General features: G+C 44.6%; 1 protein-coding gene across 5 annotated transcripts in view; it reads right to left on the reverse strand.

The window, feature by feature from the left end:
- The window catches only part of ddr2a (discoidin domain receptor tyrosine kinase 2a), a 163,391-nt gene that overhangs the window by 13,394 nt on the left and 131,316 nt on the right, over nt 1-18,681 (reverse strand). For all 5 annotated transcript variants that reach the window (XM_078218117.1, XM_078218119.1, XM_078218116.1 and 2 more), the window contains 5 exons: nt 16,272-16,458; nt 6,682-6,925; nt 3,452-3,523; nt 2,542-2,687; nt 167-374 (listed from right to left, as the gene is read on the reverse strand). In XM_078218117.1, coding sequence (XP_078074243.1) covers nt 167-374; nt 2,542-2,687; nt 3,452-3,523; nt 6,682-6,925; nt 16,272-16,458 — 857 coding nt within the window. The remainder of the gene's footprint in view (nt 1-166; nt 375-2,541; nt 2,688-3,451; nt 3,524-6,681; nt 6,926-16,271; nt 16,459-18,681) is intronic.

Raw genomic sequence — 18,681 nt, forward strand, 5'->3', positions numbered from 1 at the left:
AGTCTAAAATTAAACCAATCTTCTCACAACTTTGGTGTTGTTTTTAGCAACACTTCAAGCTGAAACTAACACCTCCTTGGGTCAAAATATTTCTAAAGGTCAAACAACTTTCTGAAATTACTATATGATTGAATTCAGCAGCTTTTGTTGCTTTCAGTATCCTCACCTGGCTCATCCCAACTCAGGGAAAATTCGGGAAGTTTGCGCAGCAGCTTTGATGGCTCCTGGTAATCGGGGCCGAGCGGGAATATCCGGTCATACGTGGAGTTGGATTCCTGTTCACTGGGTGGAGAGGACTTGTTGTTTATCATGATGGTCTCACTCTGCAGTGAGAGACTCACCGTCAGCTCATCATCCAGCATTCGGCGTGAAGCCTAAAAGAGAAAAGGGACCAGTCAATGAATCCAGTGCAAATATCATCTGACTCTGCATCCTACAGACAGACGGGAAACAGAGGCCAGAATTTTACCGCCCTGCCTGCCACAGGAATCGGAACGGGCGAGAGGTGGAGCATGGAAAGGCCCATTGACCTTGGGCAGGATTTTACGGTTTTGGGACGAGCGAGGCCCCCTGATTGGCTAACAGCTCTCTAATGTGGGCCTTCCATCCATTGGTAGACATTAGTCCCGCCTGCTGCCATTAGGCTCATTTGAGTCTAAAATGGCAGCAGGCCTGTCCGACTCAGCAGGGATGCACTGCCCACCGACTCTAAGGATGGCCATGGAGTCGAGTGTACATTAATGTCTCAGATGTAGCAGGGTCAACAGGTGCTAGCACAAATGCCCTTCATATCACCTGACATGGTACCGTGCTGAACATGGCAGGTTTGATCCTTATGTCCAAAACAATTAGGGTTCTTCGATTGGCTTAAGTAACCCTCAACTAGAAGGCAGAAAAATAATCATCCAGGATTCCCATTCCTGATTCTATCCAGTCACTCCAAGTGGCAAATGGGTGAAGATTGGTTTGGCAAGGTGCTTCCAAAAGTCAAATCATTTGCTGAAACCTAGTGTCCAGGCTTCCATCTGAAGCATGACCATTTCACTGAGCGCACAGCAGGGCTCCTGCCAGCCTTGGAACCAGAGCCACAAAAATCCACACAGAAGTGGTTATCTTTACAATAATAGAGATTGCTTGTTCCTTGAACTCATGTCAGGCAGAACCACAGCTAAATACATCACAGAATAACAGATTTGTTATGGCACAGCAGGAGGCCATTTGGCCCATTGTGTCTGCACAAGCTCTCCAAACAAGCATTATGACATAGTGCCATTCTTCTGCCTTTTCCTTGTACCCCTGCACATTGTTTCTTGTCAATAATGCCCTCTTGAATGCCTCCATTGAACCTGTCTCCACCACACTTCTAGACAGTGCATTCCAGATCCAAACCACTCATTCTATGAAAAAGCTTTTTCTCACATCACATTTGCTTCTTTTGCAAATCACTTTAAATCTGTGTCCTCCCATTCTTGATCCTTTTATGAGCAGGAACAGCTTCTCCCCATCTACTTAGTCTAACCCCCTCATGAATTTAAGCGTCTCTCTCAAACCTCCTCTCAGGAGAACAGTTCCAACCTCTCCAATCGATCTCATAACTGAAGTTTCTCATCCCTGGAACCATTCTTGTAAACTTCATCTGCAATCTCTCCAATGCATTCATGTCCTTCCTGTAGTGTGGTGCCCAGAACTGTACACAATACTCCAGCTGAGTCTATCTAACTAGTGTCTTGTATAAGTTCAGCATAACCTCCTTGCTCTTGTACTCTATGCCCCTAATAATAAAGCCCAGGATATGATGGGTCGGGTTTTATGGCCTCGTTTGTCCCAAAACCAGAAAATCCCACCCGAGGTCGATGGCCATTTCCATGTTCCACTCCTTGCCCGCTCGGATTCCTGTGGTAGGTGGGGTGATAATATTACGGCTTATGTGTTTTAATAAATGCTCTCTCCACCTGTACTGCCACCTTCAATGATCTATGCACATATACACCCAGGTCCTTCCGCTCCTGTATCCCTTTAAGAATTTTATCTCTTATTTTATATTGTCTCTCCATATTCTTCTTACCAACTACATCATCTCACACTTCTCCGCATTGAACTTCATCTGCCACCTATCTGCCAACTCCACTAATCTATGTCCATTTGAAGCTCTACACTGGAGCTTCTCACAGTTTACAATACTTCCAAGTGTGGTATCATGAACCAATTGTCATCACAAATCCTTGGGCACATTTTTTAATCTGACATTGGACGTTGGCGGTGAAGCCAAGAGGGAGGTAGATTAACATTGTGGGTGGGAATCCTGGGGTCAGAACTATAGTTCTGTTGATGAGCCCCAGCACAAATGTTGATCTAACTTCCTCAGATATTTACTGAACCATTATTTATTTCCAGAATTTTCCATTTGCCCAGTGTACATGGTTCTGCTTTTACTATCTCACAGACAAATTGACCCATGCCTTTCTGGTCCCAAACAGAAGGGATATAAAATGTCCGAAAATAGAGTGGGTAAGAATCTTCAGTAAAGATATTTTAAAAAACCTTTTCCAGCATCTTCTGCCAAAACTGCCGCCAAAGGATGATGACAATGATGGCGACCAGGATAAAAATAATAGCCACCAAGCAGCCAATGAGGATTCGGGTGTTGCTGTCATCCACTTTGTGCATTGGATCGATATCTGAAAACACTGTGGGGAAAATGGGGATTATTATGCTGGAGAGAGAGAGAGCTTTGTACATTTTCAAACAACAACTCACGATTCCTAAATAAAATGCATGCACCCTTGACAGCAGCGGACACAGGTTTCATGCAAGGGACATTGTTAAACTGCGCAGTGAGTTGGTGAGGAATCCTTGTACAGCCAAAACATTTTGACAGGACAATGAGCTATACATAGAATCCCTACAGTGCAGAAAGAGACCATTCGATCCATCGAGCCTGCACCAACACAATCCCACCCAGCCCCTTTTCTCTGTAACCCATGTATTTACCCTGCTAATCCCATTGACACTAAGGGGCAATTGAACATGGCCAATCAACTTAACCTGCACATCTTTGGACTCTGGGAAGAAACCCACAGCATCTGGAGGAAATGCAGGCAGACACAGGAAGAATGTGCAAACTCCACACAGACAGTTACCCGAGGCCGGAATTGATTCTGGGTCCCTGGCGCTGTATAATAACACCTAACCTATGAAACAGGAGCTAATCATGTTAGATTTTGGCAACTGGGAAAATTGCTCAAAGTGCTGCTATTTATGAAATTAAGAAGGAAACAATGAAGGGAATTATCCAGCAACAGCTGTAACGTGATGGTACAAAACTGCACTCGATGTACATTTAAGCAAAAAAAAGCTAGCTTTTTCTGAAGGCAGAATTCTTTTGGAAAACACTAATCGAGGTCTTGTTCAAATGTCTACTGAAGTTTGAGATGTGTCAGTAGCCTCTTACCTATTTCACTGTGGGTGGTGCTGTCGACTTGCACGGTTGGATAAACCCCTGAAGTGTTGTACATTGCGGTGTCTGCAACAAAAAACAATGGTGAAAATGTATTTGGTTGATCAGTCAGTGGAAAGAAATCACACAATGTTTAGAATTAATAATGAGGCAAGAAGCTACTACTACCAAACAGTTTTACCTCAAAAGGGCAGTGCAAGATTGGATGACACCGACAAAATAATTAGGTGCTCAGGTTTCTGGAGAGAAACCCTTAGACATACATTGCAGTTAAATGACTGGTTAGCCAATGTCTCAGTTCACAGTGGAACAATCTCATCATCAGGTTTGAGGAGGTGCCACACAGTAACCTCCTGCCTGAATTGGAATGAGTATCTTTGAAAGAGCTGGAGCTGATTTGATTGGTCGAATGGCCTCCTTCTGTACACGACTGTTTTACAACTTGAGAGGAAATTTAACAAGCAGGTCTCAGAGTATGGCTATCAAACCTCAGCTGGCAGCAAAGAGTTACCTGATGCCAAGTTCTGATGTTGCCAAAGAGATCCCACATGAACATTGACCTGATATAAATATTGTGGACAACTCCTGCACAGTAAGCGAGACAAGTTTGACAGCATCTCGAGTTCAAATTCAGAACCCTGATTTTCTCATTCAGTTATGAAAAGGTAACAGCGGTCAAAGTGTAATTTCTTCCTCATCGTGATGTTTAAATTCTCAATAGGATATTCATATAATGCGACTGCTTCCATAAAGCAGGACCAGATTCCAATACTAAAATAAAAGCAACACACTGCGGATGCTGGAAATCTGAAATAAAAAGTGCTGGAAAAACTCAGAGGGTCTGGCAGATCTATGGAGAGAGAACCCCGAGTTCTGAAGCAGTCATATTGGATTGGAAAAGTTAACTCTCCTCACAACACAGATGCTACCAGACCTTTGCGGCACTTTCTGCTTTTATTTCAGATTCCAACACGCTGCTATAGTAAATTAGGATGTCAATGTACCCTGTAGTGAAGTAGACGGCTGCAGATATTTTGCAGTTGGAAATTCCAGGTATAAATAGGGGGGGGGGGGGGGTGGTCAACAGTGGGGAGAGAGATCAGAAGGAAAGCCTCTTAAAGATTAACTGAACACTGGAGGAGGACTAGGAGTGGGCACCAGAGGGACCGAAATGGGGATGAAATGGAGAGGTTTTATATTCTTTTTTAAAAAATGAAATGTAAACGGGAGCCCAATGCATGGCCTTATTATATACTGCGTTTATATTAACATTAATAATATTCTCTGCATATGATAGAACCTTTCTTAACAGCCATATGGTATTTTTCCAGATTCTTTGGAAAAGCAAATGTTAAATATAATTCACATAAATGTTAGATTAGAACTTAAAATGAACGGTAAATGCCAAGCGCCTTTGTTGGGTGGAGAGATGTGGTTGATACAAATGCACAAAGTCTCTATACAATCGCAACATAATTGCCAGTTTTACGTTTCTGGGAAAACAGAATGTGATTCCCCCACTTCTCGTGAAAATGAAACAATTTGAAATTGTATTGCTCAAAACTATTCATGAACACACATTAATGCATGAGTAAGGAACTCTGCTTGATATTTTTTTAAAGAAAGAGTTACCCCCTTTAAAACAAACAATGACTTCCTTCAAAAAGCACACAAAAGATTGCACGCAAATACATTCCAGATGTTTGTTACTCATGACACAGTGTGTTTTTCAACCCCGGGTATTAAACACACTTCCCTATCGATAAAAAAGTGTTGATTAAGCAGTCTGAGCTTTTCTCCTCTGAACCCCTGCTCCAGTCATAAAGTCTCAGAAAAACCATTAATACTTTAATGGTCCAAAAGATCCAAAGGTGTATGGGTTAGGTGGAATGGCCATGCTAAATTGACCCTAGTTTTGGGGGGATTAGCAGGGTAAATATGTGGGGTTACGGGAATGGGGTGGGATTGTTGTCAGTGCAGGCTCAATGGGCCAAATGGCCTCCTTCTGTACTGTAGGGATTCTATGATTTTATTTGTTTAATTCATTTGATTCCATGTGTATAATTTTAAAACAACAAAACTTTGCAGAAATAATTTTTTGAAATGCTCGTTTGTCAGAAACATATTTTTAAAAGGAAATAAGATTTCATCAGATTTCAGTCATACATACTTGGTGTTCGACTATGAGCATCCTTCTTATACAGTGGTAGGTTTTCCCACTAGGAGCTGAGCAAGCCTGCCCACAACCCTTTCTCTGTAAGAATCTGTTATCTCTACAAGCTACCCTGTTATTATTTCTTCTAATGAATTTTAACTTTAGTTCTCTCTACAGAGATGCTGTGTCAAACTTGCTGAGCATTGCCAGTATTTTTTGTCTTTGTCTTGCATTTTCAGCATCCACAATCTTTTTTATTTCGCTACTTGTTCCCCTATTTGCCTGATCAACTAGTTGCCATGGTTTCAGTAAGAGAGCTTGTTCCCTGCAAAATAAGCTGAAGATTGATGCAGGCGGGTGGAGCCAATAAGCTGTGATGGAGTCATTGAAAAAGGACTGGGTGGGAGGGCGATCAAGGGTGGCACAGTGGTTAGCACTTACAGCACCCGGGACCCAGGTTCGATTCCAGCGTTGGGTGTCTGTCTGTGTAGAGTTTGCATGTTCTCCCTGTGTCTGTGTGGGTTTCCTCCATGGTCTGGTTTCCTCCCACAGTTCAAAGATGTGCAAGTTAGGTGGATTGGCTATGCTAAATTGCCCTTTAGTCTCCAAAGATGTGTAGGTTAGGGAGATTAGGGGGGTAAATATATGGGGTTACGGGGATAGGGCTGGTAGGATGCTCTGTCGGAGAGTTGGTGCAGACTCGATGGGCAAATGACCTTCTGTACTGTAGGGATTCGATGAAGATGTTGAGTATTTGACTTCACAGTCGGGTACTGAACCTGGAATAAACCGCTACTGAAACCCATTTTAATTGCAGAGTGAGCTTCTTCATTAGAGTGTTGAACACAGCATATGAAACACCACAGGGGAAGTGGGAGTTAAAAAGTCACCTCATTTTAGCATCATGTTGAACAATCATGGCAATAATGTTACAAGACGATCAGTGATCTTCCAGATATGACGGGATGGGATATATAAAGACCAGCAGCACTCGGTGGGGAGAAATATCAGAACAATATTGCAGGTGATAAGGGTGAAAAGCTTTCAAACAGGTATAATTGGGAAATACCTGACTGGAAGGAAATTTCACTGAACATCATCCATATATCTGCGAAGTAAAATTGGCACATGATGGAGTTTGCCATGCGGTGCTGGAGCGGAACGGTGACAAAACGAGCACTCGGATTGACATCATCTAGAACCAGAACAGATGTGGCTGGGTTTGGCTCCCATTTACCCGGTTCCGAGCAGAAAAAGCATTGCACTTCTCTGAATATCTTCACCGCCTTTGTGAACATGTTATTGCAATGGACCTGCAGTGATGGAAGGATAAACATTCCATGTTAGATTTGTACACTACACTTAACACAAACCACCCTGCCAACTGGTGCACATGCTATATAAAATAAATCTTCTCACTTCTAATATGCAACATGCAATTCAACCATAACTTTTTGCCATTTATTCGTGAAGAACAAATTGGACATTTTCTTGAACAATAGGGAGGCAGTGGCATAGTGGTATTGTCACTGGACTAGTAATCCAGAGACCTAGGGTAATGCTCTGGGGACTCGGGATCAAATCCCTCCACGGCAGACGGTGAAATTTTGGATAAAAATCTGGAATTAAAAGTCTAATGATGACCATGAAATCATTGTCAATTGTCATAAAAACCCATCTGGTTCACTAATATCCTTTAGGGAAGGAAATGTGTTATCCTTATCTGGTCTGGCCTACATGTGACTCGGTAACCACAGCAAAGTGGTTGACTCTTAAATGCCCTCAGCTGAAGGGCAATTAGGGATGGGCAATAAATGCTGGCCAAGCCAGTGATGCCCACATCCCAGGAGTGAATGTAAAAAGAAACGCAAGCTGTTTTAGTAATTTTCAAGTACAATTGAATCTCATAGACACAACTCACTCAATTATACACAGCTTTTCTAAAGCGGAGTGGAAGCTGCATTATAATTAGAATCATAGAATCTCCACAGTGCAGAAGGAAGCCATTTGGCTCATTGAGTCTGCAGCGACCACAATTCACCCAAGCCCTATCCTCCTAACCCCACGTATTTACCAGGCTAGTCCCCCTGACACTAAGGGGCAATTTAGCATGGCCAATCAAACTAACCAACACATCTTTGGACTGTGGGAGGAAACCAGAGCACCCAGAGGAAACCCATGCAGACATGGGGAGAACGTGCAAACCCCACACAGATAGTGACCCGAGGTCGGAAATGAACCCGGGTCCCTGGTGCTGAAAGGCAGCAGTGCTAACCACTATACCACCTTTAGGGAACATAAGACCAAGAGCAGGGAGTAGTTAATCTGGCCAATTGAGCCAGCTCTGCAATTTAATAAAATCACGGTTGATCTGGTCATGGCCTCATTTCCACTCTCCTGTCAGTCCTCAAAAACCTTTAACTTATTTGTGGACCAAAAATCTGTTTAACTCAACCTTGAATATATCCTGTAACGCAGCCTCCACTGCTTCCTGCAGTAGAGATTTAAGATTGACAACCCTCTGGGAGAAGAAATTCCACTTTACCAGTGGGAGATCCCCTTATTCCAAAACTGTGCCCTCTAGTTCCACATTTCCTCCACTAGGGGAAACATCCTCTCAGGGACTCAACCCCCACAGGATATAATCTTGATAGGATGAATTATTTTAATGTAGCTGATGAGCTAATACAGGTTTAATATAGCACCAATATTGATCAAAAGTAAAACCTTTCTCACTTTGGTACATGATCGCCTAACTTTGAGCAAGCTTATGTCAATCTGGCGTTGTGATATCACTCTTTTTACAGAAGTCTCTCCATCTGTCAGCAAATTTCTTTTTTTCTTTAAAAATTTAATTTATTAGAGTTCTTTGAGGAAGTAATAAACAATGTGGACAAAAGGGAACCTGTAGGTGTGGCAAATTTGAATTTCCAGAAGGCATTTGATAAGATGCCACAAAAGGTCTACTACACAAAATAAGAGCTCCGAGTGTAGGGTAACATATTAGCATGGATAGAAGATTGGTTAGCAAACAGAAAGCAAGGAATTAGGGATAATTTTCGGGTTAGCAAGCTATAATTAGTGGAATGCCACAGGGATCTATGCCGGGCCTCAACTATATCAATGACTTGGATGAAGGAATAGAATGTGTGGTTGCTAAATTTACTGATCACACAAAGATAGGTTGAGGAGTGAGTTGTGAAGTGGACATCAGAAGTCTTCAAAGGGACATAGGTTGGTTGGAGGGGATCTTACATTCTGTACACAGAATGCTGGCAGGAGTGAGAAGACCAGCGTGGAGTTCTCCAGCTGCGCAACTGGCTTTTCTCTCCAGATTCCATGGCACTCTGTGCACAGACAATATGGGTATGTGGTTTCCACCAACATGCTGGTGTGGTGAAGCCTGATAGAGCCAGCAAAGCCGGCTCCACAGAGATCAGGGAGACAAGCAATGGGGCAACCCCCACCCCTACAGGCACCAGGGCAACCCCCCACCCCCCCCAGACACGCAATGGGGCAACCCCCACCGCTACAGGCACCAGGGCAACCCCCCCCACACACACAATGGGGCAATCCACCCCCCAACACATAAGGGGAACCCCCCCAATGTGGCTCCAAGAGGGTCTATCCAACTCAGCCCCCTGGCAGTGCCATTCTGGTACTGCCGATTTTGGAAGTGTCAGCACACTGCCTGAGCATGCCCCATTCCACTTAGGGGCTATATCTACTTTAGTGCCCCAGGCAGATTCCGCTTGACTATTTTCCATTTTGTAATTGTTGTTGTAAACCTCGCCAATGTGACATCACGTCAGGGCGGCACAGTGGTTAGCACTACTGCTTCACAGCGGCAGGAACCTGGGTTCGATTCCCAGCTTGGGTCACTGTGCGCAGAGTCTGCACGATCTCCCCGTGTCTGTGTGGGTTTCCTCTGGGTGCTCCGGTTTTGTCCCACAGTCTGAAAGAGGTGCTGGTTAGGTGCATTGGCCATGCTAAATTCTCCCTCAGTGTACCCGAACAGGCGCCAGAGTGTAGGGGATTTTTATAGTAACTTTATTGCAGTGTTAATGTAAGACTATTTGTGCAACCAATAAATACACTCAAAAAAACAAGGGAGAGTTCCTTACCTGGGGGGAAATAATTAAATTTATTTCAATGCATTTGATGGCAAGGGGCAGGGAAAATCAGTAAACAAGATCTCACCGGTGAGAACCTCGTTCAGATGAAGATTCTGGGGGAACTTGAAAGGATAAAGTTTAAAGTTTATTTATTGGTGTCACAAATAGGCTTACATTAACACTGCAATGACGTTACTGTGAAAAGTCCCTAGTCACCACACTCCGGTGCCCGTGCACTATATGAGAATTTAACATGGCCAATGCACCCAACCTGCACATCCTTTGGACTGTGGGAGGAAACCGGAGCACCCAGGAGGAAACCCACGCAGACACAGGGAGAATGTGCAGACTCTGTATAGACAGTGACCCAAGCCAGGAATTGAACCCAGGTCCCTGGCGCTGTAAGGCAGCAGTGCTAACCACTATGCCACCATGCCCCCCACGGATGACAAGATGATGTCTGCCCTTGTGGAACATACTGGAACGAGGAGACAGTTCAGAAATAAGGGGTCTCCCATTTAAGATGGTGATGAGTTTTTTTTTCTCTCAAGAAGGTTGGTTGTTCTGTGGAATTCTCTTCCCCAGGGAGCAGTGGAAGCAGGGTTGTTAAATATTTTTAAGGCTGAGTTAGATAGATTCTTAATTAAGAGGGGAGTCAAAGGTCATGGGGCAGGGGGTAGACAGGAAAGTCGTGTTGAGACCACAATCAGATCATCCATGATCTTGTCAAATGGAGGAGCAGGCTCAAGGGGCTGAATGGCCTGCTCCTCCTCTTAATTTGTATGCTCACATATTCACAAAATAGTTGTATTATTTGCATCCTTTCTGTTGGTTTGGGGCCCATTAGCTATTAAAGTTCCCAATGAACCAGAAGAAGAACATAAATCTCTGGTCTCCTGATTTCCCCACTCCACTGTCTGTGCAGCTTGGAGTTAGCAAAGGCTAGCAATTAAAGTTATGAACAAAATCTTGACTGGATTGAAATTTTCTCACGGCAACTTGCACCTCTGCAGTTGCAACTTGAGTGTTATTAGAGGTTGACACTTCAATCTGTCGAATACATATGAAATTGCGAGTTTGCCCAGATTCCCAGGTTTTCCGTTGGAGAAAAATGTGGGAATATAATTCATCTGTCCACCATCGTCCAGAAATCTTTCAGCAGCTGATCTGTGGGATTGTTCTGACAGAGCCTAGTTCTTCCAGGAAGCTGCTTCTGGATCCATTCACACTGACAGGCAAAGTTAATTCTAATCAGAAGAGTGATCACAGAATTGTTACAGTGTCCCTCCCGAATGGCATTATGGGTCAACCGACAGCACATGGACTGCAGCGCTTCAAAAAGGCTGTTCAAAACATCACCTGTTTATTGTGATAACACTTTTAAAATATAATTTTTCAAGTGTTTCAAATCATGTAGATTGGAAAGCTGAGTGGGCAGCACAGTGGCAAGCACTGCTGCCTCACAGCGCCAGGGACCCGGGTTCAATTCTGGCCTTGGGTCACTGTCAGTGTGGAGTTTGCACATTCTCGCCGTGTCTGCGTGGGTTTCCTCCGGGTGCTCTGGTTTCCTCCCACAGTCCAATTGATTGGCCATGCTAAATTGACTTTAGTGTCGGGATTAGCAAGGGTAAATATGTGAGGTTACGGGAATAGTGCCTGGGTGGGATTGTGGTTGGTGCAGACTCGATGGGCCGAATGGCCTCCTTCTGCACTGTAGGGATTCTATGATTAATGAGATATTGTGGTGCCAATCTGACATTTAATTGAAGAGTTTATGGGTGCACAAATTGTGACCTGTACAGATTTCTCAAGTATTCTGAAATGAAAAATCAACTGAACAAACCACTCTGCAGGGGCTCACGTTTGGACACCTTGGATACAAATAATGGTGAGTCAACAACAACAACTTGCATTTATATAGTGCCACGTGGAGAGATGTTAGGCCTGCTGATTTGAAGCTTGGTCAAAGAGGGAGGTTGTAAGGAGTGTCCTAAAGGAGGAAAGCAAGGCAGAGGGGTGCAGGGAGGTTATTCCAGAGCTTTTGGGCCAGACATCTGAAGCGACAGCCGCAAATGTTGGGGGTAATTAAAATTGGGGCTGTTTGAGAGACCAGAATTGGCAGAGTGCAACAGATCTTAGTGCTAGAAGGCTGGAGGAGATCACAGAGACAGGCGGCAGAGGCCATGGAGGGATTTGAAAACAAGGTTGAGAATTTTAAAATCAAGACATTGTTTAACTGGCAGCCAATGTTGGTGAGTGAGCACAGGGGAAATGGGAAAGGAGAGGTGGCTCCATTCCCCAGGTGACCCCTGCTCTAAAAGCCCCTCAAAAAAGGGCAGCACACGGTGGCACAGTGATTAGCACTGCTGCCTCATCGCGCCAGGGACCCGGGTTCAATTCCGCCCTCGGGTCACTGTCTGTGAGGAGTTTGCACATTCTCCCCGTATCTGCATGGGTTTCCTCCGGTTTCCTTCCACAGTCCAAAGATGTGCGGGTTAGGTTGATTGGCCATGCTAAATTGACCCTAGTGTCGGGGGCATTGGCAGGGTAAATATGTGGGGTTACGGAAATAGGGCCTGGGTGGGATTGTGGTTGGTGCACTTCTGCACTGTAGGGATCCTATGATAAAGGGTTGATTTGCTTTGTGAGCATTGTGCATGCAAAGTCCTGAGTCTCTTTCGTACTTTTGTTAACTTGCTATGGGAGCCATAGAATTACTCATTGTGATATTTAAATTATGACTGTGAGGAACCGCAAAGAACAATAATTACATAGGCACTTTGTTTTATAATACTGACATGCAAAAGGACAGCAGCAATGTACATCTTTTTCAATGAATGTGAAAAGCATAGAGAAGGAAAATATAGGGATTAAACATGTTTTGAAAAGAGAAGTTTCTCCATATGTGTAATGTTGAAAATTACTGGTCGGAGAGGCTGGAATTTATGTTTTAAAATTCCCTTGCCAATTTTCAGTTTGCTCTTCCCTCTCCTGAAGGCATTAAATCGTAAATGGGAAACAATTTCACAAGAAATAAATATTTGCATTTATTTGGTGCCTTGTATGAGCTCATGATGTTCCAAAGCGATTAACAGCCAATTAAGTGTTTTTTAAATGCAGTCACTGTTGTAATGCAGGAAAATGCTGCAGGAAGTGTGCACAGTGAGGTCCCATGAAGAGCAATGAAATAAATGACAATGTAAAGGTATTTTAGGTGTTGGCTGAGGCACTAATGTTGATGTGGAGATGCCGGCGTTGGACTGGGGTAAGCACAATAAGAAGTCTCACAACACCAGGTTAAAGTCCAACAGGTTTATTTGGTAGCACAAGCGCTGCCCCTCCGAAAGCTTGTGGCTTGTGCTACCAAATAAACCTGTTGGACTTTAACCTGGTGTTGTGAGACTTCTTATTGCACTAATGTTGGCCAGAATGCCTCCCTTGCTCTTTTTCCAATCTTTTATATCCCCTTGAGAGTCAATGATGGAACTTCAGCATAACATCTCATCCGAAAGACAGAAGCTCCAGCATTCCCTCAGTACCACTCTGAACAGCGAGTGCAGATTGTCTACTTGAATCGGATGTGAATCAACAATCTTTTGACGAGAGGTGAGAACACTACTAACTGAGCCACAACTCACAACCAACACAGGGAATATTTAGATAAAGGGAATATTTACTCTGCTGTAACTCAAAGTGGCTATTGTTCCAGTGTGAGCTTCCATAGTGAGTGTGACAGACTAATCAACTAAAGGTCCCGAGATATAGAATCCCTACAATGCGAAGGAGCCCATTTGGCCCATCGAGTTTACACTGACAACAATCCCACAGAGGCTCTATCTTCCTACTACCCTGCTAATCCACCGATATTAAGGGGCAATTTACCATGGTTAATCAACCTAACCCATGCATTTACCCTAGCTAGTCCCCCTGACACTAAGGGGCAATTTAGCATGGTCAATCCACCTAACCTGCACATCTTTGGACTGTGGGAGGAAACTGGAGCACCCGGAGGAAACCCACGCAGAAGCGGGAAGAAGGTGCAAACTCCACACAGACAGTGATCCAAGGCCGGAATCCCTGGCGCTGGCACTGTGAGGCAGCAGTGCCACCGTGCTGTCCTCATTAGTGCATTACCTTCTGACATTACTGAATGGTCAGAAGGGGCAGGAATCCAGGCCGATCTTTCCTATCACAGCAAGGAGCAGGAAGACCTGATGCAAAGCCTCTCCTGCCCTTTTAGGCTGATTGGCCATTGTAAATTGCCCCTTACTGTCAGCGGGACTAGCAGGGTAAATAGGTGGGTTTAAATGGATAGAGCCTGGATGAGATTGTTGTCTATGCAGATTCGATGGACCAAATGGCCTCCTTCTGCACTGAAGGGATTCTAGGATCCTAGCTGAAATGAGTGCCCAAATTTTCCAGTCCTTCATGCCAGTGGGATCTTCTAGTCCTGCCAATGGCAACGGAGATGACAATGGTTTGCCACTCCCACTGCAGGGAAACTCATGGTGGGATGGGGACTGGAAAATTCCAGCCAAGGTAACGACATAGGCTGGGGACGGGACATGGAACTTCTGCCGAGCCACTGGATAAACTCACTGAGCTGGAGGAGGGGCGTCAGTATTGCCAGTTTTAATTATTACCCTTTACTGCACTTTTCTTCCTCTTTCTGAGGGGATCTGTTCAGCTAATGTAAGCAGTTGAAATATGTGGAACTGGTGCCGACACCTGTTCCTGATGTTATTGTCCCTTGTAATGGGAAGATGGGAGTTCAGTTCTTTACAAAGCTGACTGGGAAATCCATGTGTTTTCCAGTGGGCTCTGTTACATGAGGAAACATCCTCTCCACATCCAGTGGAATTCCATTCCATTGGAACCCCCGAGGAAGTTGGAGTCCTTTATCTTTAGTGAAGTTGGGCTGTGATGAAGACATTTCCTGATTTCCCAGTTTGGCAACACCTTGATTTAAAAAATCTCGGGTGGGATTTTCCAGCCCTTCCCCTCGGTGGGATCTTCCAGTCCTGCTGAAGTTGTACCCCTGCGGCAGGCTCCACAGAAGTGGGGTGGATGAGCCATGCAAATGCCCATAGACTTTGGCGGGACTGGAAGATCCCACCGCTGGCCAATGGCTCGCCGCACCCACTGCGGGAAAACCTGCCATGACGGAGCTGGAAAATCCTGGCCATCATCCTGGTTTTCAAACCCTGCCATAGTCTCACCCTTCTGTAACTGTATAATCTCCTCCAGCCCTATGAATCTCTGGCCTCTCTGTGTTCCTCTAATTCTGGTTGCTTGTGTGTGATTTCTATTGCTTCACTATTGGCCTTTAGATGTGTAGACCCCAAACTCTGGGGGGCTGAATTTTATGGCCCCAATGCAGAGGAGGTGGGGCTGGAGAATGCAATGGGCAGTCAAAAATCCATCGACTTCGGCAGGAATGGAAAATCTCACCGACGGAAAATTCCTTTCCTGAACCCCTTTGACTCTCTACCTCACTCTCCTCTTTTAGAATGCAGCTTAAACCTGATCTTTGCACATCTGTCCTAATTTCTCCTTAGTGGCTCAATGTCTAATTTTCCGAATATATGTACAATTAGGATGTGGAGATGCCGGCGTTGGACTGGGGTAAGCACTGTAAGAAGTCTCACAACACCAGGTTAAAGTCCAACAGGTTTATTTGGTAGCAAATACCATAAGCTTTCGGAGCACAGCTCCTTCGTCACAAATAAACCTGTTGGACTTTAACCTGGTGTTGTGAGACTTCTTACAGACAATTAGGGGCAGCCCTTTGATCCTGTTCCGCCATTCAACAAGATCATGATTGGTCTAGTTGTAATCTCAACCTCATTCCTGTCTACTCCCAATAACCTTTCACACCTTGTTAATCAAGAATCTATCCAGTCCAGCCTTAAAAATATTCAAACGCCAGGATTTTCCAGTCCCACTCCCTGTAGCGCACTTTCCCATTGCAAGTGATACCAGGATGAATGAATCAGAGTCAGCCTGCCACAGGCGCTGCATGAAACGTGTAGAATTTCTTTTCCCCGAGTGTCTGAAATTAAGATGTGATATCTTGCTGATGCTTTTGGTGAGCTACTCTTCGTTTCCCTCGCCCCAAACGACACTTAGCCAACGTAATGGAAAATACTTGTGACTAATAAATAAGCTTCCACTGCCTCTTGAGGAAGAAAGTTCCAGAGACTCACGTCCCTCTTGAGAGAAAAAGATTTCTCCTCATCTCTGTCTTAAATGAGCAATCCCTTATTTTTAAACAGTGACCCCTAGTTCAAGATTCTCCCACAAGAGAAAGCATCCTCTCCACATCAACCCTGTCAATATCCCTCAAAACCTGAAAAGGTTTCAATCAAGAAAATTTTGTTTGATGACATTCCTGTGAAACAACTTGGAATGTTTTATCGTGTTGCTATCTATATAAATGCAAGTTGCTGTTGCTCCAGTCAACTCACGCAATGATGTCAATCACCAAACATTTGCTGATATTTTTAAAAAAAATACATTTTAAAGAAAAAAATAATGTTTGCACCTTCATTGCTGTGAAATTTCGGATCCGGTCAAACTCGAAGAGTATTTCCACATAGCCATTTTCAAAGCTATCATTCCTCCATCCCAAGTAGTCATAGCCTGGCCACACATTGTATACGTGACTCTGTGTGAAGTCGTCCAAACCCCAGACTCCATCAGTCATCTGACCAAGTCCTTCTGAAACCATCCTGGGAACAAAACAGACATTTGATGCTGTTTATTCAGAAACACAGAACAATAGGCATCATTACATGTTTTATGGGATTCAAGACAAGAAAACAAAATTTCTTCACGTCCTTCAGCAGCTTTTGTATTCTACCAAGGGTAAAGTTAAAAAAGTAAAGCTTATTTATGAGTCACAAGTAGGCTTACATTAACACTGCAATTAAGTTACAGTGAAATCCCCTGGTTGCCACACTCCGGCCCCCCTGTTTGGGTACACTGAGGGAGAATTTAGCATGGCCAATGCATCTAACCAGGGATCCAGGGTGAGGTATCTAAATGGATACAAAATTGGCTTCTTGACAGAAGTCAGAGGGTGGTTGTAGAGAGTTGTTTTTCAAACTGGAGGCCTGTGACCAATGGTGTGCATCAGGGATCAGTGCTGGGTCCACTGTTATTTGTCATTTATTTTAATGATTTGGATGAGAATATAGGAGGCATGGTTAGTAAGTTTGCTGATGACACTAAGATTGGTGGCATAGTGGACAGTGAAGAAAGTTATCTCCAATTGCAATGGGATCTTGATCAATTGGGCCAGTGGGCTGATGAATGGCAGATGGCGTTTAATTTAGACAAATGCGAGGTGATGCATTTTGGTAGATTGAACCAGGGCAGGACTTTGTTAATGGTAGGGCATTGTGGAGAGTTACAGAACAAAGAGGTCTAGGGGTACATGTTCATAGCTCCTTGAAAGTGGAGTCACAGGTGGACAGAGTGGTGAAGAAGGCATTCGGCATGCTTGGTTTCATCGGTCAGGACTTTGAATACAGGAGTTGGAATGTCTTGTTGAAGTTGTACAAGACATTGGTGAGACCACACTTTGGGCCCAATTTTACCATTTTCATTCATTCCAAGTGCTGAATCTGGGCGTAATGCAGATCCTGCTTTCAGGCGCCCCCCATATGCACTCAGCCTGAAAAAAAATCGGCAGTCCCATTCGCGCTATGGGCAGGGCCGAAACGATCAGAGCTCTGAAATACAGACCTATCGCCACCCCTCTCCCCACCAATTTCCCGCAGAGTGGCAGTGGACTCCCTTGCCCCCCTACCAGAGATCCATCTCCCCCCCCCCCCAACCAGTGAGCGATCGGGCCTCCCCTCCCCCCCGGACAACGATCTGGCCTCACTCATCTCCCCCCCCAGTGAATGGTCTGGCCTCACTCACCACCCCCCACCAGGGATACATCTGACCTGCCTCCTCCTCCTCCCTGCCCCCCTCCCCAACCAGACAACGATCTGGCCTCACTCTCCTCCCCACCAGAGAATGATCTGACCTGCCTCCCCCCTCCCCCCCCACCACTGATCTGAGTCAGGGAGCCGTTGGAAGCTCTGAACGTGCTCTTCAGCAGCTGGAGCGCCCGATTCAGACTTTTATTTAGCAGGTCCATTACGGCGCGGTTCCGGATTGGCAAACGCGGTGGTAAAGGGGGAAATGCTGATAAAGTTGGGCGGGCAGTTCATTAATTCAATTTAAATGCATACAAATGCATTTAAATCGCCGTTGTGCCCGTTTTGGGTGCGAATCGAATTGCTCAAAAATGGGCGCGACACAATGGTAAAATCGTGCCCTTGGAATACTGTGTGCAATTCTGGTCACCTTATTATTGAAAAGATATTATTAAACTAGAAAGAGTGCAGAAAAGATTTACTAGGATGCTACCGGGACTTGATGGATTGAGTTATAAGGAGAGGCTGGATAGACTGGGACTTTTTTCTCTGGAGTGTAGGAGGCTGAGGGGTGACATTATAGAGGTCTATAAAATAATGAGTGGCATAGATTGGCTAGATAGTCAATATCTTTTCCCAAAGGTAGAGGAGTCTAAAACTAGAGGGCATAGGTTTAAGGTGAGAGGGGTGAGATACAAAAGTGTCCAGAGGGGCAATTTTTTCACACAGAGGGTGGTGAGTGTCTGGAACAAGCTGCCAGAGGTAGTAGTAGAGGCTGGTATAATTTTGCCTTTTAAAAAGCATTTAGATAGTTACATGGGTACGATGGGTATAGAGGGATATGGGCCAAATGTGGGTAATTGGGATTAGCTTAGGGGTTTTAAAAAAAAAGGATGGCATGGACAAGTTGGGCCATAGGGCCTGTTTCCATGCTGTAAACCTCTGACTCTATAACCAGCATGTATTTCGGAATGTGGGAGGAAGCCGAAACACCCGGAGGAAACCCACGCAGACATGAGGAGA

The sequence above is a fragment of the Mustelus asterias genome, chromosome 8 (assembly GCF_964213995.1).
Source record: "Mustelus asterias chromosome 8, sMusAst1.hap1.1, whole genome shotgun sequence".
Lineage (NCBI taxonomy): Eukaryota > Metazoa > Chordata > Chondrichthyes > Carcharhiniformes > Triakidae > Mustelus > Mustelus asterias.